General features: G+C 38.0%; 2 protein-coding genes and 1 pseudogene across 3 annotated transcripts; 1 reads left to right on the top strand and 2 right to left on the bottom strand.

Annotated features, from left to right (window-relative positions):
* Positions 1-10,150: 10,150 nt before the first annotated feature.
* Positions 10,151-14,037, bottom strand: LOC147508423 (patellin-3-like; annotated as a pseudogene). The gene is made up of 4 exons (XR_015218056.1): positions 13,276-14,037; positions 13,070-13,194; positions 12,808-12,949; positions 10,151-10,706 (listed from the first exon to the last, which is right to left on the bottom strand). The product of XR_015218056.1 is annotated as a patellin-3-like (transcript).
* A 944-nt stretch (positions 14,038-14,981) lies between these two features.
* LOC147508422 (stemmadenine O-acetyltransferase-like) lies at positions 14,982-16,739 on the top strand. Its single transcript, XM_086600949.1, has one exon. It carries the CDS (start codon positions 15,079-15,081, stop codon positions 16,564-16,566), a length of 1,488 nt encoding a protein of 495 aa, XP_086457075.1. The 5' UTR covers positions 14,982-15,078; the 3' UTR covers positions 16,567-16,739.
* A 56-nt stretch (positions 16,740-16,795) lies between these two features.
* On the bottom strand, positions 16,796-21,258 carry PRPL35 (Ribosomal protein L35). Its single transcript, XM_086600950.1, has 3 exons — positions 20,956-21,258; positions 20,726-20,842; positions 16,796-17,245 (listed from the first exon to the last, which is right to left on the bottom strand). The coding sequence occupies exons 1-3, from the start codon at positions 21,196-21,198 to the stop codon at positions 17,168-17,170; spliced, it is 438 nt and encodes a 145-aa protein (XP_086457076.1). The 5' UTR covers positions 21,199-21,258; the 3' UTR covers positions 16,796-17,167.
* Positions 21,259-21,503: the final 245 nt, after the last annotated feature.

The raw sequence follows: 21,503 nt of genomic DNA, 5'->3' as shown, positions 1-21,503 counted from the left end.
CTCTCAAACAAAAGGAAGAAAAAAAGTCATGAAGATTTATAAGAAAACTAAGGACAGTGGTAGAATAAAAGGGGGTCTTGAACAAGCATGAGCAAAAGCCAGAGCAAAGACAGAGAGGAGATGTACATGTTGTAACAAAGTTGGTGTTAACCATGACAGACGAAATTGTCCTGAAAATCCAAACATAAAGAAGGGCCCAAGTAAGTATAATATTGCTTCCTTAAGCTTAATTCGTAGCATCCTATCTTACACAATTGCCTTTAAAACTTAACGTTCCATTCTTTTTGCTTTACAGTATTGGATGTAGAGTTAGAGGACGAAGACGACGACGACGACGACAACGAGAATGAAGGTGAGGATGGGGAGGAGAATGAAGACGAGGACACAAATGATGACGAATATGATTGAGCTTCTTGGGGTTAAGGTGTGTTTTATTTTCATGCTAAATCAATATCAAATTTGTAATCTTGGTCAAAGTGTTTGCTTGGTCAGTATGCCTAGTGAGTAAACATTGTACCACTCAAAGTGTTTGCTTGGTTAGTATGCCTAGTGAGGCATCTCATTCTTTTGGAAGGCTAGCTGGATAAAAGGCTACCTAATAGTTCATTCTTTTGGAAGGCTAGCTGGATAACTCAAATGATAGATGTAAAAAATGAAGTTGTGAGTGATACAAGGCTAGCTGGATGTGTCATTTGAGAGTGATACAAGGCTAGCTGTAAAAAATGAAGTTGTGAGTGATCAAGGAGAGAGATGAAGAAAATTAAAAATGTTCGTATTGTTCATTCACAAGCTTGAAAAGAGATTGAGAGTTAGCAGATGCCAACTTCTAGGAATTTTTTTCTCAAAAATGTGGAATGTACTCTGGCATTTTGATGCTGTTTTTGGTGTTTATTTGTGCATGTACTCTAACATTTTTCCCTCTGCCCTGTTTCAGGAACTCGACTATCTCGATCGTTGGAGATGTGTCTAATCCAAAAAGGTCGTTTGCTACTATTGTAGGAGGCTCAAAAGTTTCATCCAAGATTGGTGTGAGTGATACAAGATTGGTTGGAAAGTGAAAGTTCGGTGCCTTGTAACTAAATCTTCTTTAGAATGAAGAATTATTTGTTTATGTTTCTTGAAGTTGTAGTTGAAGATTGGTTGAATTGTACCATCTCTTTTGGTAGTTAAATCTTCTTTAGAATACTCAAAACTTGTTTATGTTTTGGTAGTTGAAGACTTAAGTGAAGAAGAATTGTTTATGTTTCTGACCAAAATTTGTTCTCTGACATGATATTTCTCATTCACCGAAATTTCTCAACCATTTCTCTTGAGGTAAACCTTTATTTTCATTTTCATTCACCGAAAAAGTAAACCATGTAACCCTTATTTCATTTTCTTTTTCCTTATTTATTTTTTTGTTGTCATTATAGTTGAAGAATTTTATTGAATATTGATGATTGGTTGATTATATTGTTGTTTTAATTTTGTTTTTATGTTTAGCAAATATGTTTATGGCTAACACATAACACATAACAGAATTGGCTCATTTGAAATGAAGTGAGTTAGGAGCCACCCTCGAAATATGTATATTTTTTCCTCTTTGTCTCCAAATGGTAATGCGCCTTATGAGCTCTGGCGAGCTTTTAGATGCATCCGCATTGTGCGCTTAGGTTTTAAGTTGTTCTTGGATCTCTCAGTTTAGCCTAACTTTCTATATAAAATTAGAAAACTCAACTTTTTATTAGTTTGTTGGACAAGTGTAGCTAAATAGATGTTTGTTTGTTTGGATTTTTGTTACTGTAGATGGAAAGAACTCTGTGCAATAGGTGTGGTGATAACACTCATTCATCAGAGAAATGTTGTTGGTTGTCCACGCCTTGTTGCATTCGAAAATGTCGTGGAAGTAGGATTCTGAAACAGTCGAGCCAAATCCAATCTCTTGGGAAAAAAATTTTGACCTGTCGCGCTTGTGGAGACTTCCAATGGTTGGAAGACGCGAGAGCATCGTCATTAGTACCTCTAGAGAATCTAAGATGCAAACAGCTGAATTGCGCGGGGTTCAGAAAGGTTAACACAACAATGAAGAAAAATGAAAATGAAGGCAGAAAATTCTTGAATTGCACCGAGTGTGGGAAAGATTTTGAATGGTTGGATACGTTGTTAGCTTTGTTAAGGAGCAACATTGAGTTGGCAGCGAGTTCAAGCTCTTCCACAGTCACCTCTTCCTCGTCTTCAAAAAAAGATAAAAAAGTCAAAATTACAGTTGAAATTGACGACGATGGTTTGTCGAAAGAATTCGAGTTTCATTGTAAAATTAGATGAGTGCGTGGTTGATTTCAAGTTCTTTGTATTGCGTTTTTTTGTGAACTTGTGGTGAATATAATTATGCTGGTTAATCCATTTTGCTTATCTTGGTAACAACTTGTGGTGAACTTGTGGTTATGACTCTGATGTAACTATGACTCTGGTTATGAACTTGTGGTTATGACTCTGATGTAACTATGACTCTGGTTATGAACTTGTGGTTATGACTCTGGTTATGAACTTGTGGTGAACTTGTTAAGAGATTTTTACATTGAATAGAAAGCTGCTTTCTTTCTTTTTGAATCACGTGTTCCTATCTCTAATATCGAAAATTTCTCCGTCATTATCAGCATGTTGACCATGGGAAGTCAACTTTAGCGATAAGTTGCTACAGTGTATGCGGTACAATAGAGAAAAGGGAAATGAAGGAGCAGTTTCTAGATAACATGGATCTAGAGAGAGAAAGAGGTATCACCATCAAATTACAGGTTGGTATTCCCTTTGTTCATCTTATGTGCTTCATTTGGATTTATATTCCCTTTTTTATATTGTTGTTCTTTCACACTTTAATGTATTCTATTAGTTAAGTAAGCCATATATTCTTTCATCTGCAAGCTTTAGTATGAATTGTTGGATATAAATGGGTCTTAGCTGGTGAACCCTGAAAAGATAATTGGCTCCTTTTTCTTGTTCTAGTTTGATGGGTTTTGCATTTTATATGCGGTTTGAAATACACTATTCTCACCCATTTATCTTCTGTTTGCTGCAGGCAGCTAGAATGTGTTATGTCAATGAAAAGCAACCTTATTGTCTAAATTTGATTGATAAACAGAAGGTTGTGACTGGAGGTTGAGAGTTCTGACACAATCGACAATGTTAAAGAGAAAATTTAGAACAATGAGGGAATTAGCAGAGGCTCATTTTCGCTGGTAAGCAGCTTGAGGATGGTCATACCCTGGCAGATTACAACATCCAGTAGGAGTCCACTTTACATCTTGTCCTTTGTCTACGTGGTGGCATGCAGATTTTTAATGTAAGTCCATCAGTATGGATTTCGGAATGCCAATGCAGTGGCCCCTTCATGGAAGTTCTTGTAAATTTTGATCCTCAATTCTAAGGTACTAGTAGTTCCTACTCTATTTTTAGATCCTTTTTCTTAATGATTTTTTCTTATTTTAATGGTTTGTATATCTTCACTTGGCAGATTTTTCATGTGCTTTTTAACTCCAATCTTTATTTGGATTCCATGTTATGGGCAAAGGCAATTGTGGGGCAACAAGAAGGTACAGAAAATAAGGTGCGGTAACTTATGTGTGTAAATTTGAGTATCTTGTAGAAATGTGTGTAAATTTGTAATTTTTAGAAAGTTGGGTTAAAAGTAACTTACTTTGCTGTTATTTTAGGAACGAGCGTATCGCGTAGGAGTTCAAAATAAGATTTCACTTGACTTTGTTATGTCACAAATATGTGATATATTGGGGGGTGTCCAAAGAAATTTTCCAGATGGCGTGGATTGTGCTCATAGGGTGGCGTCTGTTGTTGATTCTGCAGTGAGGATGTCACTGCCACAAGTAATTCTGTTATCTAATGTTTACTTTTAAAATTTTGTTAACACATTATGCTTACTCATATATGCTTACTCATATATGCTTTATGACAAATCTCTATATTTGCTATTCGAAGTACCAGATGGGCGTGTAGAGCATTTCATATGCATGTTTTGTAATCAATTTTTTTTTTTTTTTTTTTTTTTTTTTTTTTCAATATCGGAAACTAAATCATTAGAAGGGTGTATATACATGCTAAGGATATATATTGCCAAAGCATGTGTGATGTATAAAGTTTCTGGACAAGCACGTTTAATGTATCATATTAGTCAAAATTGTTTCGGTGGGATGAATTTTTCACAAATACTTTTTGTTTTTGTTTTATTTATTGAAATTGTGAAAAATACATGAATTAAAATATATATGTCCAAGACAAAAAAAACTATTCCAAAATTATAAAATAATATATCAATAATTATTATTTAAATAAGATACGAACAAAGAGATGATGTCTGTTAAAACTGTGGCTAGGAGAAAAAATTGGTGAATCTAAATAAGAAAAAAATAAAAAACAAAAAACAAAAAAAATAGGTGAATCTAAATAAGAAAAAAAAAAAAAAAAAAAAAAAAAAAAAAAAAAAAAAAATCGCCACTGTTCACTTTCTTCTTCAGACCTTCTTCTTCCCCGACCTTCTTCTTCCCCCGCAACTTGCAGCACCGCTTGTGCTGCCCACACCCTCACCACCACCTCCCACTGCCGCCCCCATAAACCACCCGACATGGCACCTCATCGCTGCCACCACCACCGCCTCCTTTAAACCACAGATCTGGAAACCCGACCACCGCCTACAGCGACTCAACCTTCTTCTCAACCACCTCCCACCAGCACCAGCTGCCACCAACACCATTAATCCTCCACCCTCTTCTTCCACCGATCTAAACCCAACCTTGCTGCTGCTGCATCCCCATCACCTCGCCCCTCCACCGCACCACCGCCGAATCACCTTCCAAATCACTACCACAACCCCCGACCACCTCCTCCCATCAGCAACAGCCTGTTGCTTCCACCGCCACCTTCCAGCAGGCCAAAAACCAGCAGCACCGATTTTGATTTGTACTCCGCTTCTCCGGTCCATAACCAATCCTCCCTCATCACCGCAACACCATCAGCCACCAGTACAATCACTACCCTCCTTCCTCATCAGCGCCACACTATTGCCACACCGCTATATCCCCACCGCCAAACACTCGAGGAGCTTTATCATTTTGTTGGATTCTACCACTACCTCCCGCAACTGATTCGGGGTGGTTTGGGGTAGGAAAGGACTTGTATTAGGTTCGTTAGGTTTGGGTTGCCTTGGTGAACTCATTCGTTGGGTTTTTGTGGCTGTCAGAGATAAACTTTTCTATCGGAGAGATTTTGGTTTAGGTTTTGTGTGTTGATGGGATGAGGTGTGGAATTTGTAGTTTTGCTGACAGGATTGGGGATTTGCTTATGTTGGGTTTTGTTTGATTGGATTTGGGTTTTGTTGAGTTGTTGACAGGATTTGGATATGAGAAAGAAGAAAGTTGTTTCTTCTGGTTCTATTGTCCTGCCTCTTAAGAAACGTGTTCATTGCCCTTTCCGTGATCGTCATGGATGCACTAATGGGGTTAACAGTAATGGCTTTACTATTCCCTACTTTCTCACGCATTTTGATAAACAACACGTAGGTTGTCAGTTGAGTATTGATAGGGTACGGGATGAACTTAAGGATGATTGTGATTTGTATTTGTTATTGGAGAATTCCTTAAAGTCTATAGACAAATGGATGTGTGGTCGTTGTCTGGATATCCACGCATTTGGTATACCGTGCCGTCATCCAGATGCTATCATACCACCACCTATTTTGTTGGAGAATGGGGAATCCCCATGTTTCATTGTGGGCATACCACAGCCGCCTCCTAAGCCCGACACTACAGATCTTGCATCCACGACACAGAGGGGTGTTGGTGATACCCCTGATCCGCTTGTTGTCCCTTCTTCTCTTAATGAGAAATTACTGGATAATGCATTTCGTATACCTTTCCGAACCGTGAAAAATATACCACGTGCTTGTCGATTGGCATTTTCAGGTGCACTGAAATCGGCTCTCTGGGATATTACAACTGATCCTAGTTCAGTTATGTCTTGGGTTCGTCTCCTCCTCTTGCCGCGTTGCACTCGCAGTTTTTCCGACCACGAAATCGTCGAACGCCGTTATGGCACTAGGAAAAACTTTCAGCAAAAACAGATTCTCCATGCTTTGACGACATGGAATGAGCCTGGCGGTATGTTTCGTCTCTTAGAGTCCAGAATGAGTCTCCTTCATCCAAATAGGCGGAAATCTGCCTCCACTCAGAATGTGAGTCGCTGTTTACAGAAAGTTGCTGATGGACATTTTGCTGCAGCGGTCAAAGTGTTATCATCAGCAGGAGTTGCCTCCAATACTGCAGAGACTATATGTGCATTAGAGGAGAAACACCCGATGCGACAACCACCTGTGAGACCGACTGTTCCTTTTGCTGAGCCTCCTTTAGTGGTAGAGAGAGATGCCCTATTGTCATGTATTCGGTCATTTCCAAAGGGTACTTCTTGTGGTCGTGATGGTCTTCGAGCTCAGCATTTGTTGGATGCCATGAGTGGGGCTGCAGCAGCTATATCGTCTGATTTGCTAGATGCATTGACCCCTGTGGTGAATCTTTGGTTCTGAGGGGCGATGTCCACACCGTTAGCGAGAATTCATTCGCGAGTGCTCCGCTTACTCCCACTTCTCGCCGGATAATAGTATTAGATCCCCATAGTTGTAGGGATGGTTTGGCTACCGTTTGGTCTCCAATATTGCAATGAAAGGAGTTTCCCAAGATGTGGTAGGATACTTGCGGATTTTCGATTATGGGGTTGGTGTTTTACGGTGGTGCGGTTTTTTTTTGCACTTGTGTCCAACCGCGATAGTGTATGCTAACGATGACAATACCTCTCTTTTCGATCTTTGCTTGTAGATTTTTCGAGCGCCTTTAACATGGTTGATCGGACTACTATGTTGAGAGAGGTTCGTATCCGTTGCCCGACTATTTCCCTTGGGGTTGAGTACTTGTATTGTCAACCCGCGAGGTTATATATGGGGATAGCTACATATGGTCTGCATCTCGTCCAAAAAGGCAACCCTTTGGGTCCCCTTCTATTTGCACCGGTGTTGCATCCCCCGATTCTCGGGATCCATCCGGTTGTCGATTGTTACTACATGCTTGGTATCTAGATGATGGGACTCGATTGGAGATACTGAGCGGTGGCGGCGGCTTTGAGTATGATTCGGAAGAAGGACCTTCTTATGGGTCGGTTCTTAATGTGGCTAAAACTTAGCTATTTTGGCCATCATTGGATCCACGCCGCTCCACTCGGGTCTTTTCCTTCAGATTTGTCCCGCCCGCCAGGAGTCGTTGCTTGGAGGTGCGATCGATCGATCCATCATTTGTTAGGGGCCTTGCTTGCAAGCGTGTTGAAAAGGTTGTGACTTTGATGGACCGCTTAGCTATATTAGACGATCCACAGTGTGAGTTAGCTCTCTTACGGGCTTGTGCTGGGCTCTCTAAGTTGGTATTTGCGATTCGTACTTGTCCACCATCCCTTTTTAGAGAGGCAGCTAAGACGTTTGATCGGCATCTCCGCAGTGTTCTCCAGGGCATTGTGGTTTCTGATGGTCCTAACTTCGGTGATTTGCAGTGGCGTTTATCGACACTCCCATTACGTCTGGGTGGGTTAGGTATTTATTGTGCCCCTGATGTCTCTACTTTTGCTTTTGTGGCCTCCCGTTGTCAGACGTCTGAGCTTTAGAACCACATTCTTAGGAGGTGTGGGCCAGTGCCTTTGGATGAGATTCTTGATGTTGCTAGCAGTGCAATAAGTCTTTGTCTACCCGATTTTGACCTCCGCCTTCTATGGTGGGAATGCTACCGCCCCCTCAAAACCACAAAAAGTTTTGGCGGAAGCGTCTATAGTAAGATTGTTCTTGGTCTTGAGAGGGAGTTTGTGTTATCTCGCTTCGTCGAAAGCGATCATTGGATGCTTGCAAAATCGAAACACGCAAAGGACTTTCTACTTGCTATTCGATGGAGGGACTTGGACAAAGATATGTCGCCGCTGGAGTATCGTTCTATTCTCCGCACCGCCTCATGATTCCTTTGTACTCGATGGGTGGTCTATGCCCCGCTTTGCAAAAAGAGTAGACTAGATGCTTTTGGAGACCATGCGGCTTAATCGTAGATATTTTCCGTGTTTCAAATACCGACATGATCATGTCGAGATATTGTATGTGATGCATTTTGGAGGGTCGGGTACAAGTGAAGAAGGAAGCTCCCGTGAATTTTCTCACCGATCCGAATGAGGGAAGATCCACACTTCGACCTGGGATATATTGATATACTGATTGGTCGGAGGGGAGACATGCATGTGTTGATGTAACTAGAGCCTCTCCGTTGGTAGGGCTTGGGAATGGAGTCTTTGAGGCGGGGAGCAACTAAGAGAGAGCAAATGGGAAGATGGAGAAGCATGAGGGAAGCTTGCACGGCTAACCAAAGATTGTTTCATTCCGTTTAGTTTCGACACTTTTTTGTTTCTTGGAACAACAATCTGTTGAGCTTCTCAAGAGACTTGAAAAGTTATGGACAAGAATGTTATGACAAATTTGGTTCTAACGAGTTTGTTTTTAGAAGAATAGGATTTGCTATTCAGAAAAGACTTGCGGCGCAGCTTGTTGCACGCTTGTCCTAATTATTTGTAAAATTCTTTATCAGTATCACTAAAATTTCCACATAAAAAAAAATAAATAAAAATAAAAATAATATTAAAAAAATCAATGCAAATCAAGAAATTCAAAAACAATCCGTTGGCAAAGACAAAGGCATTAACTAGTATGTAACAATTAGGAACATAATAAGAAATTTTATGAAGTGTTAGTTGGAATATAACTATATAAGTGAGATGTCTAGAATATCTTCATGATCATCATTTATATATGAAGATATTATTATAGTCTTATTTGATTAGATTTGGTTAGCACTAACCAAAGATTTAGTTTCTATATATTTGTAGTCTCTATATTTTTTTCCTAGTGAGATCAACTTATCCATAAAGTAGACTATTTTTTCCCTCCTTGAATAAGACCTCATTAATCTTAATAAATAGATAAATAAGTGTGTTATTTAGCTTTCCTGTTCTATTTATGTGATGCTTTGAGTAATACATTTTGTAGAGCCTTCGAAGTGTGTAACAACCAAACCAACACACCTCAGGATCCAATCCTTGTTACCAGGTTATATGTATACACTAGCCATTTGGCCCGGCCTATGGCCGGACTTACTACATAGATAGCTAATGACTCAAAAGTTTAAAGTCCACTTGAATAAATAATATATGTATATTGATAGCTAATAATTCACTACATACTTTGTTTGAAGGGTTTATGTTTTTTTTTTTAGAGATTGCAATCAAAATACTATACACACACAATACTTGTATAGATGAAAAAATTCCGATTAAAGAATAAAATATCTCGTCCTCACTTAGCATGCAAAGAAACCCCAACAAAGAGAATAATGGATTACATGCATGAGTAAATAAACCTATAATAATGGTACGTCGTTAGCATATATTCAGGGTTTAACTAAGAATAGGGAGGCATGTTGTCTTGGATTGCGGGAGCAAGAGCATGTCATGACTTTCCGGTAGAACTCTTTCAAAGTTTTAAAATCAAATAACACATCAACAACCATAGGCAATACCACCATCTTGGCAATCACTTTCTTTATGACCAATTTCCTTAAGACCAACGTTGCATGCCTATATATGGTTTACATTGCCAAAAACTTCAAGCTACTTGACTACTTCGACTAAATCATGGAACCATGAAATGTAATTAAAATGATCTACTATGAAGTTGATTAACACTTCGACTAAATCATGGAACCATGAAATGTAATTAAAATGATCTACTATGGAGTTGATTGATGTTAATTTAATTTGTAATCAAATTTACATGTGCAATGATTTGGAATATAGATTAGCCAAGAGTGATGAAATCAATGCGAACTTGATTACAATCTGACGCAACTGAATGCAACTTATTGCAACCTTGGGCAGACCCATAAATGATACTCTGTGAAATGCCATATATTCTTCCTCTTAATTACAGTCTTACATCAGTTTACTCTGTAGGCAGTAAACTACAACCAAGATATCGGCCATATACTACGAATCCATCATAGAAACCAAGATATAAAATAAGCTAGTGAATTGAATTAAACAAATGGGTTGACCACCCCTCGTTTTCTGTTGGAATGAGATATTTCTTGTGTTTGGAGAATGAATTGCTATCTAGGGGATACTTGACTGATCTTGCCTAAATGGTTTGACATTTAAAACAATTTCTCGAACAGTTTGAAGAAATAAGCAATTGTAACATAGATGGCATGTAATATGGTTCTCACATTACAAATAGTTCTACATATACCGCAAAAAGAAATATATAATACTTAAACGTTCAAGTTCATTTGCATTTTTTTCCATCTCAATTTGATAGATTCTATTTGTCTCAGCCTGGGCTTCGCTTCTCAAGTCAAACTTGTCATTTGGTAATGGAAATTCAATCTCACCAGAAAAGAAGTCTTCAAATTCGGGTATAAGTTCTTCATCTATTTACCTCCATCAAAATAACCCATCCAAAAATAATTAAAACATCTGCTGGAATAGTTGTAATTGTACAAAAACCCCTTCAATGATGTCAGTGTGATAGGGTTCTTGAAAAGACGTGTTCCCCAATTAGGAGATGTTCACTTTTTCACTGTCTTGAAGAATCCCTGACATCATGTGTAACAAAAAAAAAAAGGTTATAACGCATGTGAACCTTCACTTGCGTTATATGATGACCTAATTTATATCCCTGACATCACTTTTTCACTTGACCTAAAACAGCAGAACAAATATGATGACCTCCTTTTTGAGTAACATGTGAACAGTAATACACTAAATGAACTATAAACATGTGCTCACCATGTGAGATGAACACGAAAAAAGAAAACCACGCATTGAGCAAATAACGCAATCCAAATAAATTATCACCATACTGTACTGGCCTACTGACACTATACATAGAAACTTAAAAGACATACAAACAAAAAATACATAATGAACAGTATTAAGACGCAATTTGATGTATGCGTGGTGGTGGGGTGTAAAATCAGCTTCAAGTCTAATTGGTTTTGCAATGGGCATGTTATTCCCCCCACTCAAGCACCACCACCTTCCTTCCTATCGTGATTCATGAACTAAAAAAATGGCCATATACACAACAATTCCAACGCTTCTAAAAAGATTGTAAACTTCTGAGTTACCTATAGCCACAGACAACATGGTGTTAACTTTATGATCCTAAACTATACACAAACAACATGGTGTTAACTTGGGTGTAATAATATTTTATATTCTAAAGCACCATGAAGACTTCAATCACCACAAACAACATGGTGTTAACTTTATGATCCTAAACTTGTCTACTCAGTTAACTATATCCCCAAACACAACAAATTTCAATAACCCTCTTTTTAGCCTATTTCAAAACACCAACTAACACAAATTTACACATACAAAGCTCAATAATTTAATAACTATTACCACTAAAACTAAATGAACTGATTTTTTCAGCTTACTAAACAGTAAAGAGTATTTTTTTAAGCACAAACATAATAAAAAAAAACAAATAAATAAATAAACAGTATAAAAAAAAAAATAGATACTGCAAGAGCGAAAGAGAACAAAACTTACTGCCTACAGTGTAGAAGAAGAAGAAGAAGACTACTTGATGAGTTTTTCCACAGAGAGAGATGATTAAATTTAAAGAGAGAAAGAAATGGAAGAAATGGTTCACCTTTTTCTGAATTCAGTGCTCACTATAGAATTTAATCACAATAAATATGGTACAGAATACAGAAGAAGCAAGTCAAGTTCAATGTAGGTTTTCTCACTAATTTGTAAGTCGAATATACCTTGAGAAAATTATATAACTAACTAATACATGTGTCATACCAAAGATCACGATTTCCACCACCAAAAATGTAAATGTGACCATCCAATGCCGCCATCGCAGCTCTGAAACGGATAGCTCATTGGTCAAGAGATCTGACAGTGTCTTTAGAAGGTGAATAACAATCTACAGCAAATAGAAATGAATTCCCGTCATACTACCCTCCTAAGAAGAATATGAGTTCTTCACCGCGATCCACTGAAATCCAGAGTGTGTAATTTGAAATCAAGGGGTTCTTGAGTCAGGAGGAGAGCAGAGGGAGAGAAGAGAAATTTTTTTTTTTTTTAAAAAAGGTTGGGGGTGGGGTTTTGAGTTTTGACTGAAAGGTTTTTTTATTTTTTCCTTTTTTCTTATTGTTACGTGAACAGTTCCTAAAACTGGGCGTGAGTTTGTTTTTGTTTCGGCCGAATTAACTAAGAACAATATTCAACAATTACCACTCCTTGATTCGCATACAAAAAGTCATGAGGGTTCTGGACTCTTAATGTAAGCAGATAAGTGAAAAGGATGAAAACATCTGAATTTGAACTTATTATTCTTCTAGCTCCGTCATCTCTAAGCATTTGGGAGGAGGAGACCCCTGAAGTCTTTTGAGGAGCTGGGAGGTGAAAAAGGCCGTTGTTCCGATGGTTTTCTACATGTGAATTGTGCATGAACTCCTCATAGCTCACAGCTCTTAGCTAGAGCGCGTGGTGAATATAAATTATGGGAACGCATGTGGAGCTATTTCAACCAAATATTTAGTCTAGAATCTCAGTTTAAAGATTCTCAACTTGAGAATCGACAATGCCTTAAAGCTTATGGAATTAAACATAGGAGCATCTATAATACTAAAATGATAAAATGATAGAAGTAAAAGGACTAAGAAATAATTTTACCTCAGTAACAGGGATTTCAACAGTTTGCTTGCTTGCTGGCTTGATAATAACCTCGGTAACTGCATCAGCAGTGGTAAATTCTGCATCACCTTCCTTGTTCAAACCACCATATTGTACTGGTACTTGCTCAGGAGCAATATATCTATAAACACCCAAATTCAGAAATATATGAGCAATTGAGCATCAATCATAATTTTCAAATCCCAAACACCACCAAATCAAAATAAAATAAGATGAAGCAAACTCAAAATTCAGGACTAACTTGAAAAGGGTGTCGGCAGATTTGGATGGCCCAGCAAAAACAAACTTGCTCTTAGTCCTCAAAGTCAAGAAGGGGCTAATCATCCTATTGAAAGCAAGGTACCACCATGGAACATTGATGAAGATCTACAGATAAACAAACAAAATAATCAGATAATCATTTCAATCAAAACCAAAACCAATAAACAATAAACAATCACCACACACCTGTTTAGCAACGAATTCAGGATAATTGTCTTGAAGAAATAGAGAGAGCTTGATTAGTAGCATGACGAAGTTCCGTCTTCAAAGGTCCAAGTGAGTTCTTCAAGTCATTAACCTGAACAATTGTGCAAATACCACCTGGACTAAAATCAAGCTTCTAAATACTTCTTCCAAAAAACCTAATCCTCCACCTCAAAAAGTTTTTACTCTTCTCTTCATCAGAGAAAGTCTTCTGATACAATTCCTTGCTCTGGAACTCCCCATAAACATTATAACAAACTGGGTGTCCTTCTTTATCAAAACCATTCATGAAAACAACTTTTTCAAGATCAGTACCAAGATCTTCATCATGAAGTCCTTCGATACCAAACTCTTTTCTCCACAGCACAGTATTCTTCACCATAGTGAATGCATCCTTGACCTTGAAATCGCGAGCTTACAAGAACTTCAAGAGAATAGTATCACTCTTCTCGTCACCAATAAGTGGAATTCCCCAAGTGAACACTTCTTCTGGTGGTACCTGTTCTTCTTCAACAACAATTGGCGTCGTCTCTTCTTCCTTGGTTTCAACAAAAGTTTCAGTTTTTGCTTCTTCTTCTTCTTCTTTGGCGACAGCCACGACAATTTCTTCAATCACCAGGACAGTTTTAGTACCATCTTCTTCCACCACAGCAGCAGATGATGGTCTGTGTCGGCAGATGGGTGGATAGAGAAGAAAAAGAGAGAGAGTTTGAAGAGATGATTTTTTTTTTTTGTGAGAGTTGGGAGTGTTTTGTAGAATTGAAAAAAAATTATAGAAAGATGTTTTTAACTATTTTGGGTTACGAATAATTGAAATCGGCAAAAAGAGGCGTAGAGAATTCATTTTTTTATGTAAAATCTGATGTGTCAGTCTGAGAGAAAAAATGGGGGGGTGACGTGGGTCAATGGGAGCATTCTCAACTACTCAGTATTAATGGTCTTTGATAACGTGCATATCACTACAGATCAGCATTTAGCTGGATCATTACTGAATCCGATTATATCTATTCCAAACCATTGCAATGCAAAAACGATTCCCCGTTTCAAGGAATATGATTCGTTCTCCATATTTCATGCAAATTCCTAAAACGTAGTTAAACAGATGAAAGTTCCAATTGCAGAGATCTGTACAATCTTGACTCCAATTCACAATGTCCAATTCTGAAAATCCATCTCATTATGAAGAATAAAATCTCCTACTTCCGCAAAAAACATCCATCCCGCATATCTCGACAGCCACATGTAAAAATATTAAGATTAGAAGAGACTATCAGATACACAGATTTATGTGAAGGGGTCGAATTCATCGTATATCTCTAAAATCTTTTAAGAATTTATGTGTAGACATTCTCCAAAATCTCTCTTCTGAGATCTTCCGGCCACCGTCATGATGTCCTATACTGATTACTATGTTTTTGCAAAAACAGGATCCTACAGCCGGCAGTAACAACCAAGAGTTTCAAATGAAATTGTTTTGTTTTGTATTGAGAAACTGTACTCTTTAATTTGGTGCTACATGTTTTCGGTAGATGCGCGTCAGTTACAAAGCTTTGATGTATGGTATAATTTGATGTTTACAATTGAACAGCTAGCATTGGATCTTCAGTCATCCGTATTATCCAGAGAAAAAAAGAAAAAAAGGATCATTAGTCGTCACTAGGTGTCACTCACAAGTCAGAACTGGCGAGTTGAGTTCATTCCCTATATAAATGAAAATCAAAGTCTGCAGTATACAAAGGAAATACAATTTAGACATTATTTACACCATAAAAACTAGTTATTGCAATGACTTCCAACTTAAGCCATCCCATCAGCTGCAGCAATCACTTGGTGCTAGATTTTCATCAATCTAGCTTCCAACGTTGTCTTGCAACTAGGCTTTATGGACGTCCACAGCTCCCACGCCTACGACGGCCAAGTATTTTGTCGGTCCTTCCACTGACCTTGGGAGAAGACCCCTGTCTTAGAGCTAAGGTTGTCTGCAAAGAGATCGTCAAACCAGCCTCTCCGACACCCTCTCATCTTAGAAGCTTCAAACTCTCCCTCATTGATCAATATGCTGCTCCAATATATATGCCTCTCATTCTGTTCTACTCTGCCAGCGACGACAAAGTAATACAAAGCGGTGATGATAAACGATGTGACCGTTTAAAGAAATCATTATCTGAGATCTTAACTCACTTTTACCAGTTAGGGGGTAGGATAAATGATAATAGATTTATCAACTGCAACGACGAGGGTATTAACTTCTTTGAAGCTCGAATAAATGGTCAGCTCTCCCATCTTCTCAGCCATTTTCCTTCACAGGAGGAGCTGGCCGACCTATTACTTCCAAAAGATAACTTCTATGGAATGGGTCCAAAGGCATTGTTATCCATTCAAGTTAATCTGTTTGATTGCGGAGGAATGGCAGTCGGTGTGTGCATGTCTCATAAAGCATGTGATGCCTCTGCCTTGGGTTTATTTATCAATAACTGGGCAGCCATTACAAGGGAAGACAACGAACTTCTTCACACAAAACTAGGCGCGATGACAAGTACTCTTTTCCCTTCCAAAGATGAACCACCTTTTGTACCTGACGTTGGAAACCAAGCACAAAATCTTGTTTGTAAGAGATTCGTCTTCGATGCATTGAATATAGCTGCCCTAAAAGCTAAATGTTCCAACAACAACTTACAACACCAACCGACACGGGTAGAGGCAGTTTCTGCCCTCATATGGAGGTGTGGTATGAATGTGGTAAGAATGAGAACGAAATCTGTAAAAGCATTTGTGGCGATCCATGCAGTTAATCTACGTGAAAGAATGGTTCCGCCTTTGTCCAATCCTTTTGTCCTTGGAAATCTTAACATTGGTACCATGGCAACATCAACAACATCAGAGCCCCCCCCAGAACTGCATTCCTTGGTGGCACGTTTGCGGAAAGCGATTAAGAAAGTTGATGGGGACTTCGTGAGAAAACTTCAAGTCGATGATGGGCTTTCCACGTATTATAGCTCTACGGGGGAGATGATGGAGAAACATGTGAAAGGTGAACTGCAACTTTTCCTATTTACCAGTTGGTGCAGGTTCCCTTTCTATGAAGCTGACTTTGGGTGGGGGAAACCAATTCAGATAACTCCTGTTCATTTGATTCTTAATAACACTGTTATACTGGTAGATACTAAATGTGGCAAGGGAATAGAAGCATGGGTTTCCTTGGATAAAAAAGACATGGCTAGATTCCAATGTGAGCCAGAGCTAACTGCTTTCACTTCCACCAGTCAGGGATGATTTAGTACTCCACTCTTTACATTCTGTTGTTTCCAGGTGGTAATCAAAGTTTCGGTGTATACAGGGGTTGGATATTACGTTTTATCTGTCTTACTTAATCACTGTTAGTCATACATGTAATTGCTTCCTGTAGAGTAAATTGTATAACGACTTAAATTGATGCAGTTAGTCCATATACGGTTTAAAAAACAACTCAAGAAGGAATAAGTAACAAGTAACAAAGAGGATATGAGTTTGAAACCGTAAGTTTAACCCTTGATGCCAACAGTGCTTCAATATCTCTAATCTCAACAACTTCGAATCAAACCAAGAACAAACAAACTTGAATTTGATATCAAATTTTGTAACTCAAATTCAAAGATGTCTCAGAAAGCACAATTGCAATACTTCGTAATAGGAATTGTGGATTTCAGCTCCACAATTTAGCATCCTTGTGACTGAAACCATGGAGGGGCTTAAAAAACTGAAGCAAAGAAGGTATCCACTTTTAATAATACAACATGATAAACATTGCCTTGCAGCTCTAACTATAGGATCAGCAGGTTCAATTACAAAAGTGACAAATGAAAAACTAAGTTACCCTTCACTAATACCCGTCACCTTAATTTGCCTTCCGATTTACTTTTAGATAGGGCAGTGCACCAATAACATTGTCATAATCGCTTTTGTGAACTTGAACCTGTAATTCATAATAGTGAAAAGATGCAAGGAAGAGGTGTCAGTGGTTTAATAAGAAACAGAATAAGCGAGACTTCAACACAAGAAGTGCAAGGGAAACGTACACTACATAATTGAGACGTTAGTAAATACGGGACCCCAACAGCTCAACAAATTAGAGGCCAACTGATATATAGCTAATTTACAGGTGTGTTTGTTAGTTGTTGGACACACTTGACAAGAAATTAAAGAGATCAGTAAACTCCCAACATATTAAACATTAGTTTCCTTCTTATTTCAGACTCCCTACTGTTTCTAACTTTTCTTCTCTTCTTCAATTCCTTTCTTTTTCCTTTTGTTTCTGAAAAAAAAAACAGCTATATTTAGAGTTTTAGGTCCTCACATTCATGTTTTCGCATCAAACCAACTTGTGCATCATAATGAGTATGAGTTAAGAATGAAAAGAAAGTCAAATCGGGATACAATAGACCCCAGAAAATGAGAACAAATCGGGGAAACTCATTTCGGATGGGATAGTGGTTGGTGGGAGAAATCCTTAATGTTTTTCTTATGTATCTGAAAGATGTCCAGTATAAGCTAGGGCTTGGTGACAATATTTTGTTTTGGGAAGATAGTTGGTTAGAGGGAGGTTCACTTGCTAACGGTTATCCTTTGTTGTTTGGCTTGTCTAGCTTCAAAGGTAAACGGGTTACAGATTGCATAGTTAGAACTAAGGTTGGCATATCGTGGAATCTACGTCTTTGTAGAGCTCTGAATGACTGGGAGATCGATGCGTTAGCTTTCCCTATGGCTAGGCTTGATGCGCTACCTTCTGTGACGCAAAACTGTGATAAGAGAGTGTGGTACCCGAGCAAGAAAAGTATTTTCTCTGTCAAGTCTTTTTATTTCAACATTCCTACTTGGTCAAATTCTCATAATTGTTGTACTCCTATTCCCTCTTTTTCCAGTCTAGTCATATGGGGAGCTAAAGTCCCCACCAAGATTTCTTTCTTTGCTTGGAAAGTCTCCTTAGAGCGTATTCTTACCATTGATAATCTTCGGAAGCGTAAAAAAATTATTGTTAACTATTGTCAATTGTATAGGAAAGTCGGTGAATCTATAAATCATGTTTTGTTGGCATGTCCTTTTTCTTGGAACATTTGGTCTTCTTTCCATTTAGAGTCTTGTTTTTATTGGGTGAGTCCTGGGCGAGTGGTGGATTTGTTGAAGGGTTGGGGTCATGGTCCTTTTACCTCATCAGGCAATCGTCTTTGGAGCTTATTACCATTTGTTATTCTGTAGGGTATTTGGATTGAGCGAAATCGTCGACACTTTGAAGGCATTTCCGCATCTAAGCAGGAGCTTATCATATCTATTAAGGCTTTTTGAGTATTTTATGGTGAAATGGGATAGGCTTTTGTATTTAGAAGTAGAATAATTTGTAATTCTTGGGTTAGCCTCCTGTGACCATGTTTTTAGTTTTATTTTGTTTATTTGTAATAGTAGGCTTTCTTGGCCTACTTACTTTTCACTTTTAATGAGATTTCAACTTTACCGAGCAAAAAAAAAAAAAAAAAAAAATGAGAACTAATTTGTTTTTACCATTAAAACGAATTTATTTGTAACAAAAAGATATTGTGGAAACTGAGGGAAACACTATACAATGAGTAGACAAGTAGTGCAAAAGAAAGAAGCATTCAGAAACATGGAGCAAGGCCAGAAAATCATACAACGTTCAAGCATCAACCAATATCTTGACTGCATGCATTAAAAAAACTCAAACGCTTATTGTTTGAAAGATTCAGCTACTCAACTTTGGTTGCCAAAGGACTATAATGTGTTTAAGTCGTCTTACGGTTAGGCTTTCCTCAATATTTCTCCACAGACCAGAATTTGCCCTACAGCAGTGAGTAACATTACAGGCACTTTCTCAAGAAAACGTCTCGATATATATTATTTCTCCAAAGACAATCAGTATATCCTGTATACCCTAACTCTATGAAACTGGTTAGCCTGAATATTGATTCGTGACATCTTGAATAAGGAGATTCCGATGTCTCACGAATTCTACGGTCAACAAGAACATTTCAAAAAGTGATTTTCCCTTTATAACAACAGTAAATCTATCCTATCAAGACAGATAAAAACGCCACAAGAGACATTGAGACTTGACATTTATACTCGTTTCAAGTTTCAACACAAAGACTTGGACGGTTAAGAAAGAAATCCAGGGGGAAATGTGAAGTTGCCAAATCGTATGAATGCTCTCATCAGTGCGCTAGTAGCGAAATACTTCAGAATCACGTCTAACTGAAGTTACCATATCTACAAGGGGAGACAAATGAAACATCCACCCAACTTTTCTCTTTAATATCAACCCAGCAGACAAGCACTAATCACATTGACCAAGACTATAAAAAAAATGTTCCAAGAAAATAGAATCTTAACATCTTTTACAAAATGCATGGTTTAGAATAATGGCCGATCAAATTTCACGCACATATAACATATTGGTGTGTGTATTTTATCACTTGCTCTCACGAGCAATCCAATTTCTAAAATCAATTTTTCAGTTGGTAGGGGTAACCTAGTATACTTCAAGGCAGTGAAGACCGACCATATCTCTCCTAAAATTGGTGATGAAGAATGAAATTGTTTTGTCCCATAATTGCAAGAGATCGAGATCAGTTCAGATGTTGTGATATGCGAATTTAGCGAGATGAGTGTGGTAAACCAATTATACAGTGGAATACCATTTCTGCAGAGAGAGATGGAAGAACAGTTGGGGTACTTGTGGAGAGAGATTACAGAATTTTAAAGAGAGACGTAAGAGTACAGATCTTGAGGAACTTTTCTTTTATCCAGTTTCTTGAAAACATACGTGGATTTGGTTAGACAAAGAAATTAACCCACATATCTCAAGAGACCTCCCTAACAGTCAATCGGAAAAAAAATTATGCACTAACTTACAGTGAACACTTTACATCAGCATCTCTTCCAAATGTAGTTTTGTGTTGAGCAATGTAAAAGCACATGTATTTATCCGACCGACATTAGGAGGTCTCTCAACATAAGAGGGTTAAAATGTTGTGTCTGGCCAAATGGATGTCTTAGAAAACAAAATAGACAAAAAAAATTCCCAATGTGTACATTTTCGCTCAAATCTCTAGCTTATCTCTCTCTCCACAAATCTCAAAACGCACTCATCTTCCATATCACAACCTAACTGAATTATTGATGATCTCTAGCCACCAACAACGCCCTCGGAACCAATCAATACCGCTCTTCTTAAAAGAATCACTGTAACATTGTATTTCTCTTTGTATCACTTTGTGCAACGGTCAACACATATTAGAACTCAACCATTCAATAATCTCCGCCATTTCCGACAATTCAAGTTTCATCATAGCAAACACTCATACAATGCATGTGTCTATGTATCATTTCTTCACATTTCAACAATTCAACCCATACTAAAATGAAAGCATTCAAGAAAACTCACCATTTTCGACAATCGATTTCTCCTCTTAGCATTCTTTTTAGCAAGCAAATGCTGCTTACGAGCTCTCCTTCTCACTATCTTCCCATTACCCGTCACCCGAAACCGCTTTGCAGAAGCCTAAAAAATCCAAAACCAACTAAAAAAAAACCTTCATTTTCAACACAAACATAAGATTAAACACAATGGGCAGTCATAATATGAGCTCAAATCATGAAAAAAGTATACTTTACCTTGTGTGTTTTCATTTTATAACCTTTAGTTGCAAAAACAGTGAAAGAAGGGGTGTTTTGAGGTGGAGAAAGTTTGATGGGAAGAACTGGGTGAAACCCGGAAATGGTTTGTGAAGAACTAAGATTCAAGGAAAGGGTTTTTTTGTGAGAGAGTGAGAAATGGAAGGAACGAGAGTTTTGGAGTGAAGGAAGTGAGGAAGGGAAGAAGTTGAGTGAACACTGTAGCAGTGTTGCAGACGCCATTGTTTTTCTATCTACTCGTTTCTTTACTTGTGTTCAAAATGGAAACAAGGACTAGTTTTGTGGATAAACAAGTTTGGAAAATTTGTTTCGAGTCCTTGGGATTTGTTTATATTTTATGTTTGGTCTGTTGGAAATTTATGCATTTGTAAATGAGGACGGATCTTCTTATAATTTGAAACAAGTGCCAAAAGTTCACTTGTTACAAGGAGCCTGTTCCAATTTTCTTTATAATTGTTCTAGTACATTAGTACCATGGTTCATACTTCATTACCATTAAAAAGCCCCCAACAACTTTTCTGAGAGAT

The sequence above is a fragment of the Coptis chinensis genome, chromosome 3 (genome assembly GCF_015680905.1).
Source record: "Coptis chinensis isolate HL-2020 chromosome 3, ASM1568090v1, whole genome shotgun sequence".
Taxonomy (NCBI): domain Eukaryota; kingdom Viridiplantae; phylum Streptophyta; class Magnoliopsida; order Ranunculales; family Ranunculaceae; genus Coptis; species Coptis chinensis.
The sequence above is the reverse complement of the archived record's forward strand: the minus strand, read 5'-3'. Positions and strand labels throughout refer to the sequence as shown.